General features: G+C 41.3%; 1 protein-coding gene across 2 annotated transcripts in view; it reads right to left on the reverse strand.

Annotated features, from left to right (window-relative positions):
• Window positions 1–14,025, reverse strand: part of IMPG2 (interphotoreceptor matrix proteoglycan 2) — a 78,731-nt gene that overhangs the window by 47,181 nt on the left and 17,525 nt on the right. For both annotated transcript variants that reach the window (XR_007244354.1, XM_048495072.1), the window contains exons 4-5: window positions 3,645–3,676; window positions 3,524–3,547 (exon numbers count right to left, since the gene is read on the reverse strand). Coding sequence is in view for 1 of the 2 variants with exons in the window: in XM_048495072.1 (XP_048351029.1) it covers window positions 3,524–3,547; window positions 3,645–3,676 (56 nt within the window). In the remaining variant the exon portion in view is untranslated. The remainder of the gene's footprint in view (window positions 1–3,523; window positions 3,548–3,644; window positions 3,677–14,025) is intronic.

The following is a 14,025-nucleotide window of genomic DNA, read 5'->3' on the forward strand; positions in this document are numbered from 1 at the left end:
TGGCAAAATATTACTTTAATAATGTATCCCAGTTCACAATGTTGCCATGTCATTTTGCATTAATTTAATCTTTTGAACAGTGTTAGATGGCAATCTTATGAAGATCACAAACTAATAGTTCAATCTGAATATGATCAGAGCAGCTTCATTCAGCTTTTTCACACCCTCAGCCAAATATACCTGGAACTCATCAAAACAACAGCACAATGTACTATGTTAACATTCTGATACTGTCCTGCCAAAATTGTGGTATCTAAATCCTAAAGGATATAAGAAATTTTAGCAGTAAAATGTGTATCAAACAAGGCACAGCTGGTTTTTGATTGCTCTGAAAGCAGGCCTTTGAATTGTGCCCTTAGTTAAGAGGGAACCAGTGGTGATGGGAACCAGTGACCCTAACTAGTGGATGGGGTACAGCAATTTAAACCCACAGAAGCTTTTGAACAGTTATCATGGGCATCCTAATGCAAAGCTTGTCCACCTTACAAAAAAGGTGGACAAAATTCTGATCAAAAGCAGGCCATGGCTAATATCTCACCATTGTCAGGCACTCCTCGTTCTAAGGAATGAGGAAAGCAGAGTGTTAAGCCACAGGTGTCAATGGTTTTTTTTTCTCCTTAATGTGCCTTGGAAAAACTGAAGTTCGGTACCTGAGGCTAGGAAAGCTAAATGAATGGTTGTGGAGTTATGCAGCTTTTTGTCAGGCCCAACTGTTTGTGAAGGGAAGTAAAACAAGTCAGCAGTACAACAACTAGCTTTATATTGGGCTTTTTTCCAGGCTCTTGGAAAAACAAAAGGAGAAAGTCAAATAGTAACCTGCATTGTTAATGAATAGGCTTTTACTTCTTGTTTCTTCTATGTGAGAAAAGTGGGAACATGTATTCCTGGTTATTTTTCTTTCATTGCTTCTACAGCATTATTTAGATTGTGGAGGGCTAAAGTATAATCTAAGTCCCATTTAATTAGAGGGTTTCAATCATCTAACTCTGCACAGAATTGTACTTTTAAACTTGTATAAAGCCCTGTACTGATATTGTATGTGAGTATACTGGGTGCACGTGGACAAAGCAAGTTAATCGCACATGCACACTGCATTCAGCACAGTTTCTGAACTGAACTTACAGACACACAAACTGTATTGCACATAGGCACTGGAGACGTGATCAAACCTCTGAATAGCCCTGGAGACCCTGTTGTGAAGTGTGGGGAATGAAAGTTAAGCAGAATGAAAGGCTAGAGGGGAAAATCCTACTTCAACATGTGCATCTTCAGGGTACCCCCATAAAACCTTTTCACAGGTCTAATGCATTGCCTAATGCCCAATTTGAAGAGCTGATGACAAACATGACCTGTATTGCCACAGAGGAAGAATTCTGAATACTGTAAAGTATAGATAAAATATGACATTTAGGAAGTACCAGAGGTTTCATTTGGGTAGGGTAGCCCTCTTACCTTCCATATAGTTCAAATCATGTAAAATTACACTTACATATGTGGTTATTTTAAGATACAGATAGATCCTGTAAGTACTTGCAGAGTGATTTCTCATTTTCCCCTCCCCCACCATTTCCTTTTTCCCCTTCCTGAAAGCCCCTATAGCCTCTCCCCTTTTCCTGCTTCCTTTTCTCCTTTCCACCCGCCACCCAACCCACACTTATTTGCCCTGTCTTCAACTTTTCTTCCTTCCCTCTTGTGACATCTGGGAAAACTCTGGGCCACTTATGCAATGCCCATGGCCAGGCTAAATCTTAGTTGCACTGCAGGATATTCCCAAGGACTTGTAGGAGTAGGGTTGTCATATGGACACTGGCACTCCAGTGGCTGATGAGTGAAATAAAATTTTTAAAAATGTCATCAGCAACAACATGAAAACACTGCTGGGTTGTCCCTGGAAGTGATATCACACCTCTCAAGGGATTGCCAGAAACTCAGTGGTGAAAACATTTTTAACAATTCCTAGAAAGATGTAATGTCACTTTCTGGGAAAACTTGGAGCTTGATTTCAACCCTCTCTAGGAATCTCTAGCAATTCATAGAGGAGCAATGACATCACTTCCAGCTTTTTCTAGAAGCAATGCCACATCATTGCTGAGGGTCACTGCAACACCTTCCACTCCCTGAAGAGAGATAGAGTCCCAAAAGGGGGGAAGCGTGTTGCTGGGGGTGGATGTTTGATAGCTGCCTTTTTGCCTATGCACTCCCCACTCATGCACACACACAAGCCCCTTTAGTAAAAAATCCTGTCTGGATAATTAATATATATACTGCCACCATTTCTGAGGTAAAAAAATATGGATATTAGAGAGGCTTTTGAAAGATAAAACAAAAATTGATTTTATTTTACAAGCTTTCTTCTCAGGTACTTGTTACAGAGAGGCACTTAAGTGTTTCTGGTTTCTTTAGGCAGACATTTACTTAGATGTTGCAGAGCAAATGCAGTTTCTCACACGCACAGGTATCTCTGTTTAGGGTAAACCTTTTCAGCATGGTCCTGATCACTCTCCTAAAACTCCTATCCTTAACTCCAAAGGGAACTCACATTGGCTTGGGACAGATTAAACTCTGGGGTTTCACTAAACCCACACTTAACTCTGCCAGTTAAGCTAAACACACCCTCATGGGCTCTCCGGCTCCAATATCTAGGTGTGATCTCCTCATGAGATAGTAGCCAAGCCCTCTGTGTGGTCTTAGGAGCGTCCCCATGAAATAAGCTTATCTCTTGTTTTCCACCATCACTAGGCATCCTAGCCTCTGATGAAAACAAGGCTCTTTCCTCTCAGTCTTTGAAATCTCTTTGAGAACACTGGCCTCCTAGCCATTCTCTCTCTGTCTCTTTCTCTCTCTGCCTTTAGACATGATCTCCACTGACTGAATCTGAGGATTGGCATGATTTGAGCTTGTGTCACACAAGCTCACAACCTGCTTTCAAATCTCTTAAACTCCCAGTTCTCTCCCAATCTATCTTTCTGACCGGCTTTTCCTGTTTTTATATGAGCCAGTGCATCTTTTCTGCAGCTCCTGGCTACTGCATCTCAGCCAGCCAGTCAAGTGGCGCTCTGGTTAACACTTGATGCTCCTACTCTGGCTGAACTGTACCTTTTCAAATTAACCATATAAAAGCCTAATCCGTCACCAAGCTGCAAGTCAAAGTCTGTAGAATGACATTCTTCTCACACTCACTCACTCACTCACTCACTCACTCACTCACTCACTCACTCACTCACTCACTCACTCACTCGCACACATACACACACACCCCTCAGCAAATTTTCCCCTCTTTCTATTCCCCATATCCAGTTTGTGGCATCAGGTTTGATGTTAAGTTTAGATAGGTAACAATATACTGAGCATACATACAAAAGTCGTGCAGCACCATGAGTCTGCTGGGGGACCTGCAGTCTGCTTAAACTGCTAAGCCCTTTTTTTATGCTTAGGATATAGAGACCAAGAGGCTGATGCTAAACTGAGCATCTGATACCCCTGGAAAGGCAACGAACTGTGAAACTTTAAAACAGTTACTTACCCACAGGCCCAGTCAGTGCAGGAACTGGAAAAAATCACGATAAAAGAAACGATTTAAATGATTGAAACTGCTTTATTCTTTTTACAACGTCTTATAAAGTAGAGGCAATGTATATACTTACCCACCCACTACTTCTTTAGCATAGGCCAGTTTCTAGAAAACAAAAAACCAGATTCTAGGTAAGGACCAGCAGTTCGTATACACAGCAATTAAATTTTGCATTTTTATAGACCATTTCCTATTATTTGGTAATGCTTGGAGAGGCCTGTGTGCTGTATAGGTGATCAGAGGGCAATAATGCATAGGTTCAGGAAAAAAACAAAGTCCTGACTGAGACTCTGGAGGGCTGGTGCTTTTTAGAGTTGATAATACTGAGCTCAATGGGCTAGGATGCCAGCCACCAGGTGAGACCAGGGGATCCCCCCAGAATTACAATTCATCTCCGGCACAGGTGTCAAACTCGCAGCCCTCCAGACGTTATGGACTACAGTTCCCATCATCTCCTGCCAGCATGATGCTGGCAAGGGATGATGGGAACTGTAGTCCATAACGTCTGGAGGGCTGCGAGTTTGACACCTATGGCTCCAGTCTACAGAGATCAGTTCTCCTGGAGAAATTGGCTGCTTTAGAGGATGGTCTCCAATGTATTTTATCCCCACTGAGGTCCAAGGCTCCACCCCCAAGTCTCCAGAGGTTCTCGTGCTGGTGGCCAGGAGATGACCTGGCAACCCTAAAGTGGACTGAGGTTTCTGTAGCAGGCAGATACAGATGTTCAAGTTCTGTTTCTGGATTTTCAATTATATTTAAGCCATTAAATAAATGTCTTCTAATATTTAGATCATTAAAACTCTAGTGCTTAAGATAAAGGCTGTAATCCTTAGGGTACTTTCCTCAGAGTAAGTCCCACTGAGTAGCATGGCCTGATTTCTTAGCAGATCTGCTTAGGATTGCTTCCTAAGTGAGTGAAAAGCGAAGAAATTTGAATCTGATAATGTTTCATTCTAGTTTGCTGGGTGGATAATTAATTTTCTTAGTTAACTCTTGTTACCCTCCCCCCAAGCCTTCAAGATGGAGCATGATAGGAATCTAAACAGATGTTGAAGACTAGAACTCCCAATAACAAATCAAACATATATACCATAAGTAACTATGTTCCAGAGGCTTTCGTATGATTTAACACATGGTAGATAAGGAGCTGAGTTTCTTTCATCAAGTATCCTCTGACATGGAAAAAATTCCTCTACAACGAAAGTCTTTTTTTACATGAGAAAAATTAATTCTGTATTAGAGGAAGTATTTCTCTGTTGAAGAAGAGAGTTGTAAGATCAAACTTTATGGAAAGTAATATAGGATGCAACCCATTAGCTACACAATTGATATCAGCATCTGTAATAGACAATATGTATATAATTGTGTACAGTTGAAAAATTTACTGTCTTCAGTCAAAAGTGTTCTGCGTGCAAGCAGAAATCACTTCTGCTTGTTGGGTATCAGAAGTTGCCATGTTTCAACAATATCCTCCTGCCTGCAATTTCCTCTGCCACACCACATTCCTGTCTGAAGGTCTGCTGATCGTTAGAAGCAAAAGGAGCTGAAGCAGGAAGATAGTAGAATGCTGCAAATAATTGCTGCAAAAGCTATCCCTCCTTGTTCCCTCTCAGAACAACCTTCTCCTGCCCATGACCAGCATGTAGTTCAAATCTCTGAAAGAAAGCAACATGACTCTGCCATGGAAGAAGAGAAAGTGTGTGAAGAAAATTGTGACATTCATCACTAGGGATGTCACAGGTGACAGAGGCCACAATATTTGCTCACCCACACCATGCACAGCACTAGTTCTAATCATATTAGATGCAGCCAGTGGAAGGAAAATTTTAAAAAAACACAAATCAGTGTTTGGAAAACAGTTTCTTGCACAATGTATTTGCTTGGTTCCAATGCTTAGAAAGCAGTTCAGAATTGCTGTTAACTGAAAAGATACCCAGTTCCCCTACAATTTCTAAGTAACAATCTCAGAATTACTGCAGTAAAATATCTAGAAAGGATCTGGATGGAGGAACAGACAAGAAAAGAGCTATCCACAGTTAGTGTACTGTTTACTCTTGCAGTCCTCCGGTGTCCACAGAGACCAATATAGGCACCAAAACAGAACCATCAAGAAAAATATGGAAAAGGACATCACAAAGTTCAGGAAGGACAACATAGAAATAATGACAGGAGTGTGACGCTATAGTCTGGCTGTAACATTTTAATACACTGCTAATAAAAAAATGAATGGTTAAAGTCAGAGATGTTGCTGAAAATATGGCACTCTGAGATGTGCATCTCTGACACTAAATCATTTCTTCTTCCTATATACGAGGATGAAGTATTATGACATCAAAGTGTCAGTAGTTCATACACTCACAAAACAAGTGCTTTGCAATAGTATATTACCGTAAGCACGCACATTCTTGCTCTCCATTCACCATTTCTCGGAAAGGAACATATAAAACCTGAACAGTAAATAGGCCATTTTCCAGACTGGCATCTCTCTCTAAATTACTTAGGCAGCTGACCTGGTCAAGACCAGCAGGCTTAAAATAACACTTACTAGAAGTGCTTGGGTTTGACAGCAAATGTAACCATGCTGTCACCCTGGATATTGTCAGATTAGGTAGTCACTCCTGCTGTCTGGACTTAGGACTCCATGCTGCTGGTTTTCACAGAAGGCACTGAAGTACTCTACCTAGAGTCAGAAACCCTGATACTCTCTCTCACCATCCCACCCCAGATTGGCTTTATGAATAATTAGTAAAACAAGTTATACTACAGATTAAGATACGTGAAGCTACTACCTGTCTTCCAGTTTTTTTTGTGCAGGTAGTACAGTTATTACAGAAACAGTTTGTGAATCCTTTGATCTGTAAGCAGAAGGCACTGACAGAAACTGTTAATATGTTTCCCAGGGTAGCACAACTGGTGTGGAACTTCTTAGAGGCAGGAGAACAAGGAAAGAAATTTGTGATTCTTGCACAGACAAATCACTGAATCCAACACATGGCATACTTGGACTGTAGGCAACAAATGTATTCTCTATTTTTTCCTCCCCTTTCGAAAAATAGTGAATTCTCTAAGTCAGTCAAGCCTATTTTGAGTGAATGAAGCCTATTTTAAACTAATCAATAGAATTATGTTTTGAGCGGCGTTCAGAGTTTCATTCAGTATGACTTCAGACACATAGAAAATGCTGAAGTGGTGAGTTAAACCAAGGCCTCTCTTCCCTTGGCCAATTCATAGGGATAGCACGAGGTTCACAATAAGTCTTCAGCTCACAGCTGACTCCTTTCCTGGTTCAGCTGATGCACCTGACTCAGGAAAGGCCTTCAAAAGGGAAAAGTGACTTTTCTAGACTTTTCCCTAGCAATTCCAATAATGTCAGACAGTTTGAAACATTTCAGACTATTTTTTTCTGACCCAGAAACACAGGTAACAGTCAAAGTTCTCTCAGAACTCTCTCAGCCCACATAGAGGAAGGCAATGGCAAACCACCTCTGAATGTCTCTAGCCTTGAAAACACTACTGGATCACCATAAGTCCATGGTGATTTGACAGCACTTTACACTTACACACACACACACACACACACACACACACAGAGGCAAGGAGCAGCAGTGGCGTAGGGGGTTAAGAGCTCGTGTATCTAATCTGGAGGAACCGGGTTTGATTCCCAGCTCTGCCGCCTGAGCTGTGGAGGCTTATCTGGGGAATTCAGATTAGCCTGTGCGCTCCCACACGCGCCAGCTGGGTGACCTTGGGCTAGTCACAGCTTCTCGGAGCTCTCTCAGCCCCACCTACCTCACAGGGTGTTTGTTGTGAGGGGGGAAGGGCAAGGAGATTGTAAGCCCCTTTGAGTCTCCTGCAGGAGAGAAAGGGGGGATATAAATCCAAACTCCTCCTCCTCCTCCTCCTCCTCCTCCTCCTCCTCCTTCTTCTTCTTCTTCTTCAAAATGGATGGTGCATGGCTTCCTCCTCCTTTTGCTATGCTTTTGATATACAAACATATTACTAATTTTATATTAGTATTAGTAAATGGAATGCTGCATCTGTTCTCTCACCTCCCATGCTTTAAGTGGGTAATCCAATTTTTTGCAGTTTTTGCTTGCAAATTTCTTCTGTTTAACATTTGTTTGGCACCTTGGGGTTTTTTGGAGGGGACACAATAATGAATCTTGTAGACTCATGGGTACATTGATTTATTGTTACTTTCCCTGTTTCTGGCTGGCTTTCTTCCCTATCCACACTTTTTATTCTTTAAGGAGGCTCCCTTAGACCCTTAGAGCACCCTACCTAACTTTATTAATTATAGCCAGCAGCCATGTGGTTTATGAAGATTTTTCTCTCCCTTGGGAAGAGGTGTTAATCCTTCTTTTTTTGTCTTCACTGTTCCAGGCAAAATCCAACCCTTAGGTTTGGCTCCAGACCCATTTAGCAGCAAAAGGCTAATTATCACTGACAAAGACTCACCAGTTCCTGACAAAATGTGGATATCTTACCAATTCTACAAAGTTCCAAGTAAGGGGCCCAGGAGTGCATTTTGCTGTATTTGTTCAGACGCAGTAGCCTGTCTGCTCCACTTAACTGTTCTGGCTCAGTCAAATGCCACTACTTTGAATTTTTGCCCTACACATATACTCTTTGAAATCCATCACAACCACTGCTCTGTTCATGCAAGCCAATCAACTATTTTGTGCCTTTGCTTTTGCACAGAGTTTCTGATTACATTGGGCCTGATTTTTATTCAAGCTTCCAATTACTTTGCTCAACTTTCTTTTGCACTTTTGGCTTTCAAATGTAGTTGAATCTTTTATTTCTGTCAGGGTGCCTCAAACTTGCCTATTCTTTAAGCATTGTCCTTGTGATGGACCTAAAGCGCAGGCAGAGGCAGAAAAGCCAGAATATAAAGAGTTAACTCTCAAAGAACCTGTTTGTGTGCGTGATAGGCTGGTAGTGGGTGTACTTGTCTGAAGTACTTCAGGAGGAGATAGAACTTCAGACAAGATTTGAGGGAGTTCACCTTTGAGTTCTGGAAAGAATAGACCCATCTGTAGTGTCTGTGAAAGATCTGTGGTTTTGGCGAGAAGAGAGTATTGGGAAAGAGAGACCACACTCTAGCCAAGGAGGGAATTTATTTCTAGGGAGAGAAGAATTTCCAGTTCTGGTTCTTAGATCAGAGCTAGTTTGTCTTCTGTGCAGAGTGAATCGAACTGAAAAAGCTCTCTTAGGGACCTTCCGCACTTACTGTGTTGTACCGGTTTCTACTCAGGTTCAACTCAGTGTATCCGCACTACAACCGAGCTCGACGTTGTCTTGTCTCTGTTCCCCCCGCTCGGAACCGCGACATCCCTGTCGCAGTTATGAACTGCGACTCGCTGGTGGAACAAGGTCGATATCGCTTCAAAGCTTCGAAATGCGGACGCATCGAAACGACACCGCATCCATTCAACCAATCAGGAGCCGCTTCGTTCGCATGCGCAGAATGGGAGAGTCGTGACGGGCAGAGAGCGCGGCTTTTTTTATACAGTTTCCCTCACGTTTCGAAGCTACGATATCGAGATCGTTTCAAAGTGATGAGGAGAAATCACTGACTGGAAAAATTTTGGCGCCAAAGCTTCGTAGCTCCGACTGCGCCGGAAGTAGTTCAGCGTGTCAATGCTACGTAGCTGCGACGTACGGAAACTGTAAAAAAAAACAAAGAACGTTCCCGTTTCCCTCCGTAACACAAGCGCCAATCACGATCGAGGAGCGAAACAGGTACCCGCCCACTTAGCTCGGTTCCAGGGGGCCAAGGAAGTTGCTGTGCGGACAGCCAGGAATCGCCCCCCATTGAAGGGAACCGAGTTGACCTTCACTCCCTTTTGTAGTGCGGAAACACCCTTAGAGTTTGTGTCAGAGCAGGGCCATTCTCTTGTCAGAAGGGAAAATCACACTGTGTCTGGGAGAAAATTTCCCATCCTAGTTCTTCTACTTCAGATGCTAGGAGGTAAACCTAAAGTTTGAAAAATCTAAAGGGAAAAGTGAGTTGTGAAATACTCCTTTCCATGTAGTTAACAGGCACCAGAGTTACCATATGAACCTCTGGGCACTAACCTGGATACAATCTGTGAAACATTTTAAAATTCTATCATATTTTAAAAGCATTAAGAACTCTGTGATAAACAGCAGCAAAGAAAAGAAGATCTTAATTAGGGAACATTCATTGCCTTTGGGTTTAGGGAGGTGGGAGATATTTTCCACTTGTGATCCCCCACCTTCACAATCATCCTCATGATAAAGGCGATGTTGTCAGAGGAACCAACAAGAAGAGTGCTTGGGCTCACCACGGTTAACAACTCCCATTATTTTTATAGTGATGTCTGTGATTACCATATTTGGTCCATTCTATGGATTTATGGAAATTGAAAGGAGGAAGAACTGAAGGCAGGTGAAGGAATTCAGGTCTGGCAGTGACCTCAAGTAGGGGTCCTCAATCAACCCCCTACTCGAACCAGATTCCCTTATAACATACACAGTTCTTGAACATCTGATTCCAGAATGGGAGAAGAGATAGGTTAATGAGACCTAAATGTATCCATTCAATGAGCATAGCACACAGCTAGCTTCTGCTGCAAACAAGCCAATCTAGCTTTCCCTAAATTTGATCCTAGGAAGAAGACTACATGTGCAGGTCCATGGGTATAGCTGTAGAAAATGGTGCCTGGGACAAGCACTGAAATTCTGCCCCCCACCCTGTGCAGACTCCGCTGTCTCAGCACCACTTCCACTGCTCTTCCTCGGGAGCCAAGTCGACTAAAGTTGCTGTGGGGTCAAGTATATACTAAATATAATTTTTTTCTCAGTAAGTTGCAACTTAGATTAATTTTCTAGGTAGAACAGGCTAATCTAGCTCCTTATTCCATTCGTTCCTGAAACTCTGAATATTATATTATATTTATTAACTGACATCAAATATTTATAAACAAATATTGTAGGTTTCTTTTTTGGCGTCAGTTCAATTAAAGTTCCTAGGAGCAAAGAGATTCTGATATACTTAATGCTACAGGTCTGTATTTAGATACCAACAAATACTTTTTCCTATGAGATCAATTTCAATAGCTAGGTGGGGGCTACTGGTGTATTTATCAGCACCATCCTCTTTATTACTGTTAGAATTTTAGTGCTCAAAACTGTAGTCATAACAGCAGAAATAAAGTATAAAAAGAATTTAATTTTTTGTGAAAATAAAATAAAGTTCTGAATGTGAGTTGCAAAACCGAAGAATGCATTAACATTAGTTAACATTACTACTGTTTAACATCTTCTGATGGAATTATTGTCTGTTAAACAACTAGGGAAACTCTACTCTCCTGGCTCCTCTGTAAGATGGCAGAACTCAAAGAACTATTTGCAGTCTCCACTGTTACCTCAGGTATAAAAGCTGATTTTTTAATTGTTTAAATTCCCTGTCTGTTATAGCATATGGTAGGATTGCAGAAGCTCTAGAATGAGCTGTTCAATTTATCTAACGTCCTAATGCCATTAGAATGCCCCTTTTCTTTCTTTGAATCCATTTCACTGACTGACATTGGCAGGTGAGGAAACACTCTGTATAATGATACCAAGGTAAATTGAACAACACATTACAGAGGAGAAGAGAAAGTCTGAAAGAGTTGTTGTTTTATGAGGAAGCCCTATGCTTTTTTTTTACAATGTCCATTCTAATAACTTTATTATAACATCAATAGCTTGTAATAAAGTATTAAATTCAAAACACTGAATGGTATACATTTGCCAGATAGTTGATATGAGCATTATTTACTACAGAGGACCTGAAAGGGGAAACTTAAAAGAGAAATGTGTTTCTTGACAATAAATACTGTAAAAGTAGCAAATCCTCTTTTGGATCTGTATTAATTTAATCCTACACATATTAATGCTGGTTTCTCTTAAATATAGCTGATTAGCTATTTCTGTTTGCTATGAATATCAATGCCATGGGAAACAAAAAAAGTTTTTAAAACATACAGTAGCCATCAGCAATGTGTTTACAATACAATAATCACATATATCAATATATCTAGTTGTCAGTACAGATAAATCTGTGGATGCTTAAATCTGGAGACTGGAATCATGAACAGACAAGGTCAGATTGCAGAAAAATAAAAAAATGAAAGAATAAAATACACTGGGGGTTAACCACCTCCCCAAACATTAGAAGTAGCACCTCTAGCTTTAAAAAAATAAAATGACTGTTGTGAGATTGCTAGGCAATCAAGCAGTACTGCCAGCCTTCAAGCCTTAGTTTCTGTCAGTAAAAGGCAAGGAAAGAACAGGACCTTCCCAATGGCTGTTTTGGTCTTTGAGGCAAGACTCATTCGGGTTTAACCATAACATTGTGTCCAATTACTGAAGCATCATCATCACTGTCTCTGGACAATGCACTAGTATCATTTCTGGGCACGGGATGTGATGTCAGCCTGCTGGACCACACATTGGATCCCTTGGTATTTCCCACCAATTGTCCCCTGCCCCCCGACCACCTGAGCTGGGTCCACTCCTTGTTTCCATTTAATACACTGCTTATTAGCTCATGTCTCAATATGCAGCCCTTTCTCCCAGTCCTTGGATTCATTCTTGCAGTCCATGTTTGACACAAACAACATGGTAACATCACCAAGACTTCCTCTATAAAATAGCTGCACACTCTTTGATCCTTCTTATCACTTGGTGCTCTTTGCTGTGCCACAGAAGCCAATAGGTTGGTACACAACATAAGGGTCTGTGTTTCCAAATGAGAATACAGAAAGCAAAGGACAGATGGGCAGCCTGTTGCAAGAAATGTTTAATGTTGCCTGGCATCAATGACCCCCCGATTGGACTTTTAGACATACAGAATTTAGTAAATGAATGATGTCCAAGAGGCATGCCACATCTTAGTTCACAAATCCATATTTGAGGCCAATGGGCACCCATCTGGATATCATAAGTTTATTTCTAGCACAACAGCAACTAATTTGCAGATTGGTCAATTCTATTTTTTCCCCGCTTTTTACTTCTTTAGCTTATAAGGCACATAAAAAGGTTGACTGTGCTAATAAAGAAAGGAGATAAATTAGGTGGAAATAACAGAAACATAGGATCAGAGTTGGAAGTGACCCAAACCCTGTAAAATCTTGTCCTCTATCCAAATATCACCAATACTCAAATTCCTTTTCTTACAGGACAATCCAAGAACAACATACTAGAACCAGCAAACAGGTTTATTTGCCTGCATTCCTGTGGCCAGAGGCTTTGTTCTTCCAGAAATTGTATTTTTAAAAAATCAACCCAAGAACTAAGCACAATCCAGCAAAAGTTATTGGTGACTTCCATTAACTTCAGTCATATGTCAGTTTGGTGTAGTGTTTAGAGTGTGGGAATCGGATCTGGGAGACCCAGGTTTGTATCTCTGCTCTACTGAGGAAGCTTGCTGGGTAACCTCTCACAGCCTAACCTAAGTCACTGAGTTGTTGGGAAGATAAAATGGAAGACAGGAGAATGATATCAGCCAGATTGGGTATAAATGAAGTAAATAAATATTCATTACTTTTGTTGGATGGTGCCCATTGCGACTAGAATATGGCATTTTTCTGAAGCTACTAATATAGAACCCACTAATCACTAGATACTGTGCTACTATTCACTGTTAAAATTCTCCTACCCAGATCCATCCATATGTTCATCCTCCCTACATCAGAAAAATTAGAGCTATCAAATTAGAGAAATCATTTAGAGTGTTGTCCCTATTACATTCCCTATTACTATGTAATGAAAGTTGTGTGAAAGCGTGTGAAAGTTGGACAATGAAGTAAGAAAGTAGGTTCCTTTGCAATGTGATGTTGAAGGAGAGTTTTACAGATACTGGGGACCACCAAAAGGATACATCATCATCATCATCATCATCATTATGTTTATATAACCGCCCTCCCCGGGAGGGCTCAGGGCGGTAAACAAAACATGGATAGAGCACAATAAAATCAGAGACTAAAATCAGTTAAATATTAGTTAATTTGGCTCTATCTAAATAAACCCCACCCCATTAAAACACAGCATACTAATCAGCATAACAGATGGCACCAACTATCAAATCCCCTAAAAGAAAAAAGGGAGGAAGGACGGCAGGATCCACTGATGTTATGAAAGGGAGGGGCATCAGCAGCTAGCCTCCCCAAAGGCCTATTGGTGGGTTCTAGATCAAATCAAGCCTAAACTCTCCCCAGAAACTAAATGACTAAACTGAGGCTATTGTACTTTGTACTTTGACCACGTTGTGAAACGAGGAGGAGGAGGAGGAAGAGGAGGAGGAGGAGGAGAAGAAGAATAGAATTTATAGCCCCCTTTCTCTCCTGTAAGGAGACTCAAAGGGGCTTACAATCTCCTTCCCGCCCCCCCCACAATCACCTTGTGAAGTGGGTGGGGCTGCAAGAGCAGTGAAGAACTGTGAC

This window comes from Sphaerodactylus townsendi, linkage group LG04, assembly GCF_021028975.2.
Source record: "Sphaerodactylus townsendi isolate TG3544 linkage group LG04, MPM_Stown_v2.3, whole genome shotgun sequence".
In the NCBI taxonomy this organism is placed as follows: domain Eukaryota; kingdom Metazoa; phylum Chordata; class Lepidosauria; order Squamata; family Sphaerodactylidae; genus Sphaerodactylus; species Sphaerodactylus townsendi.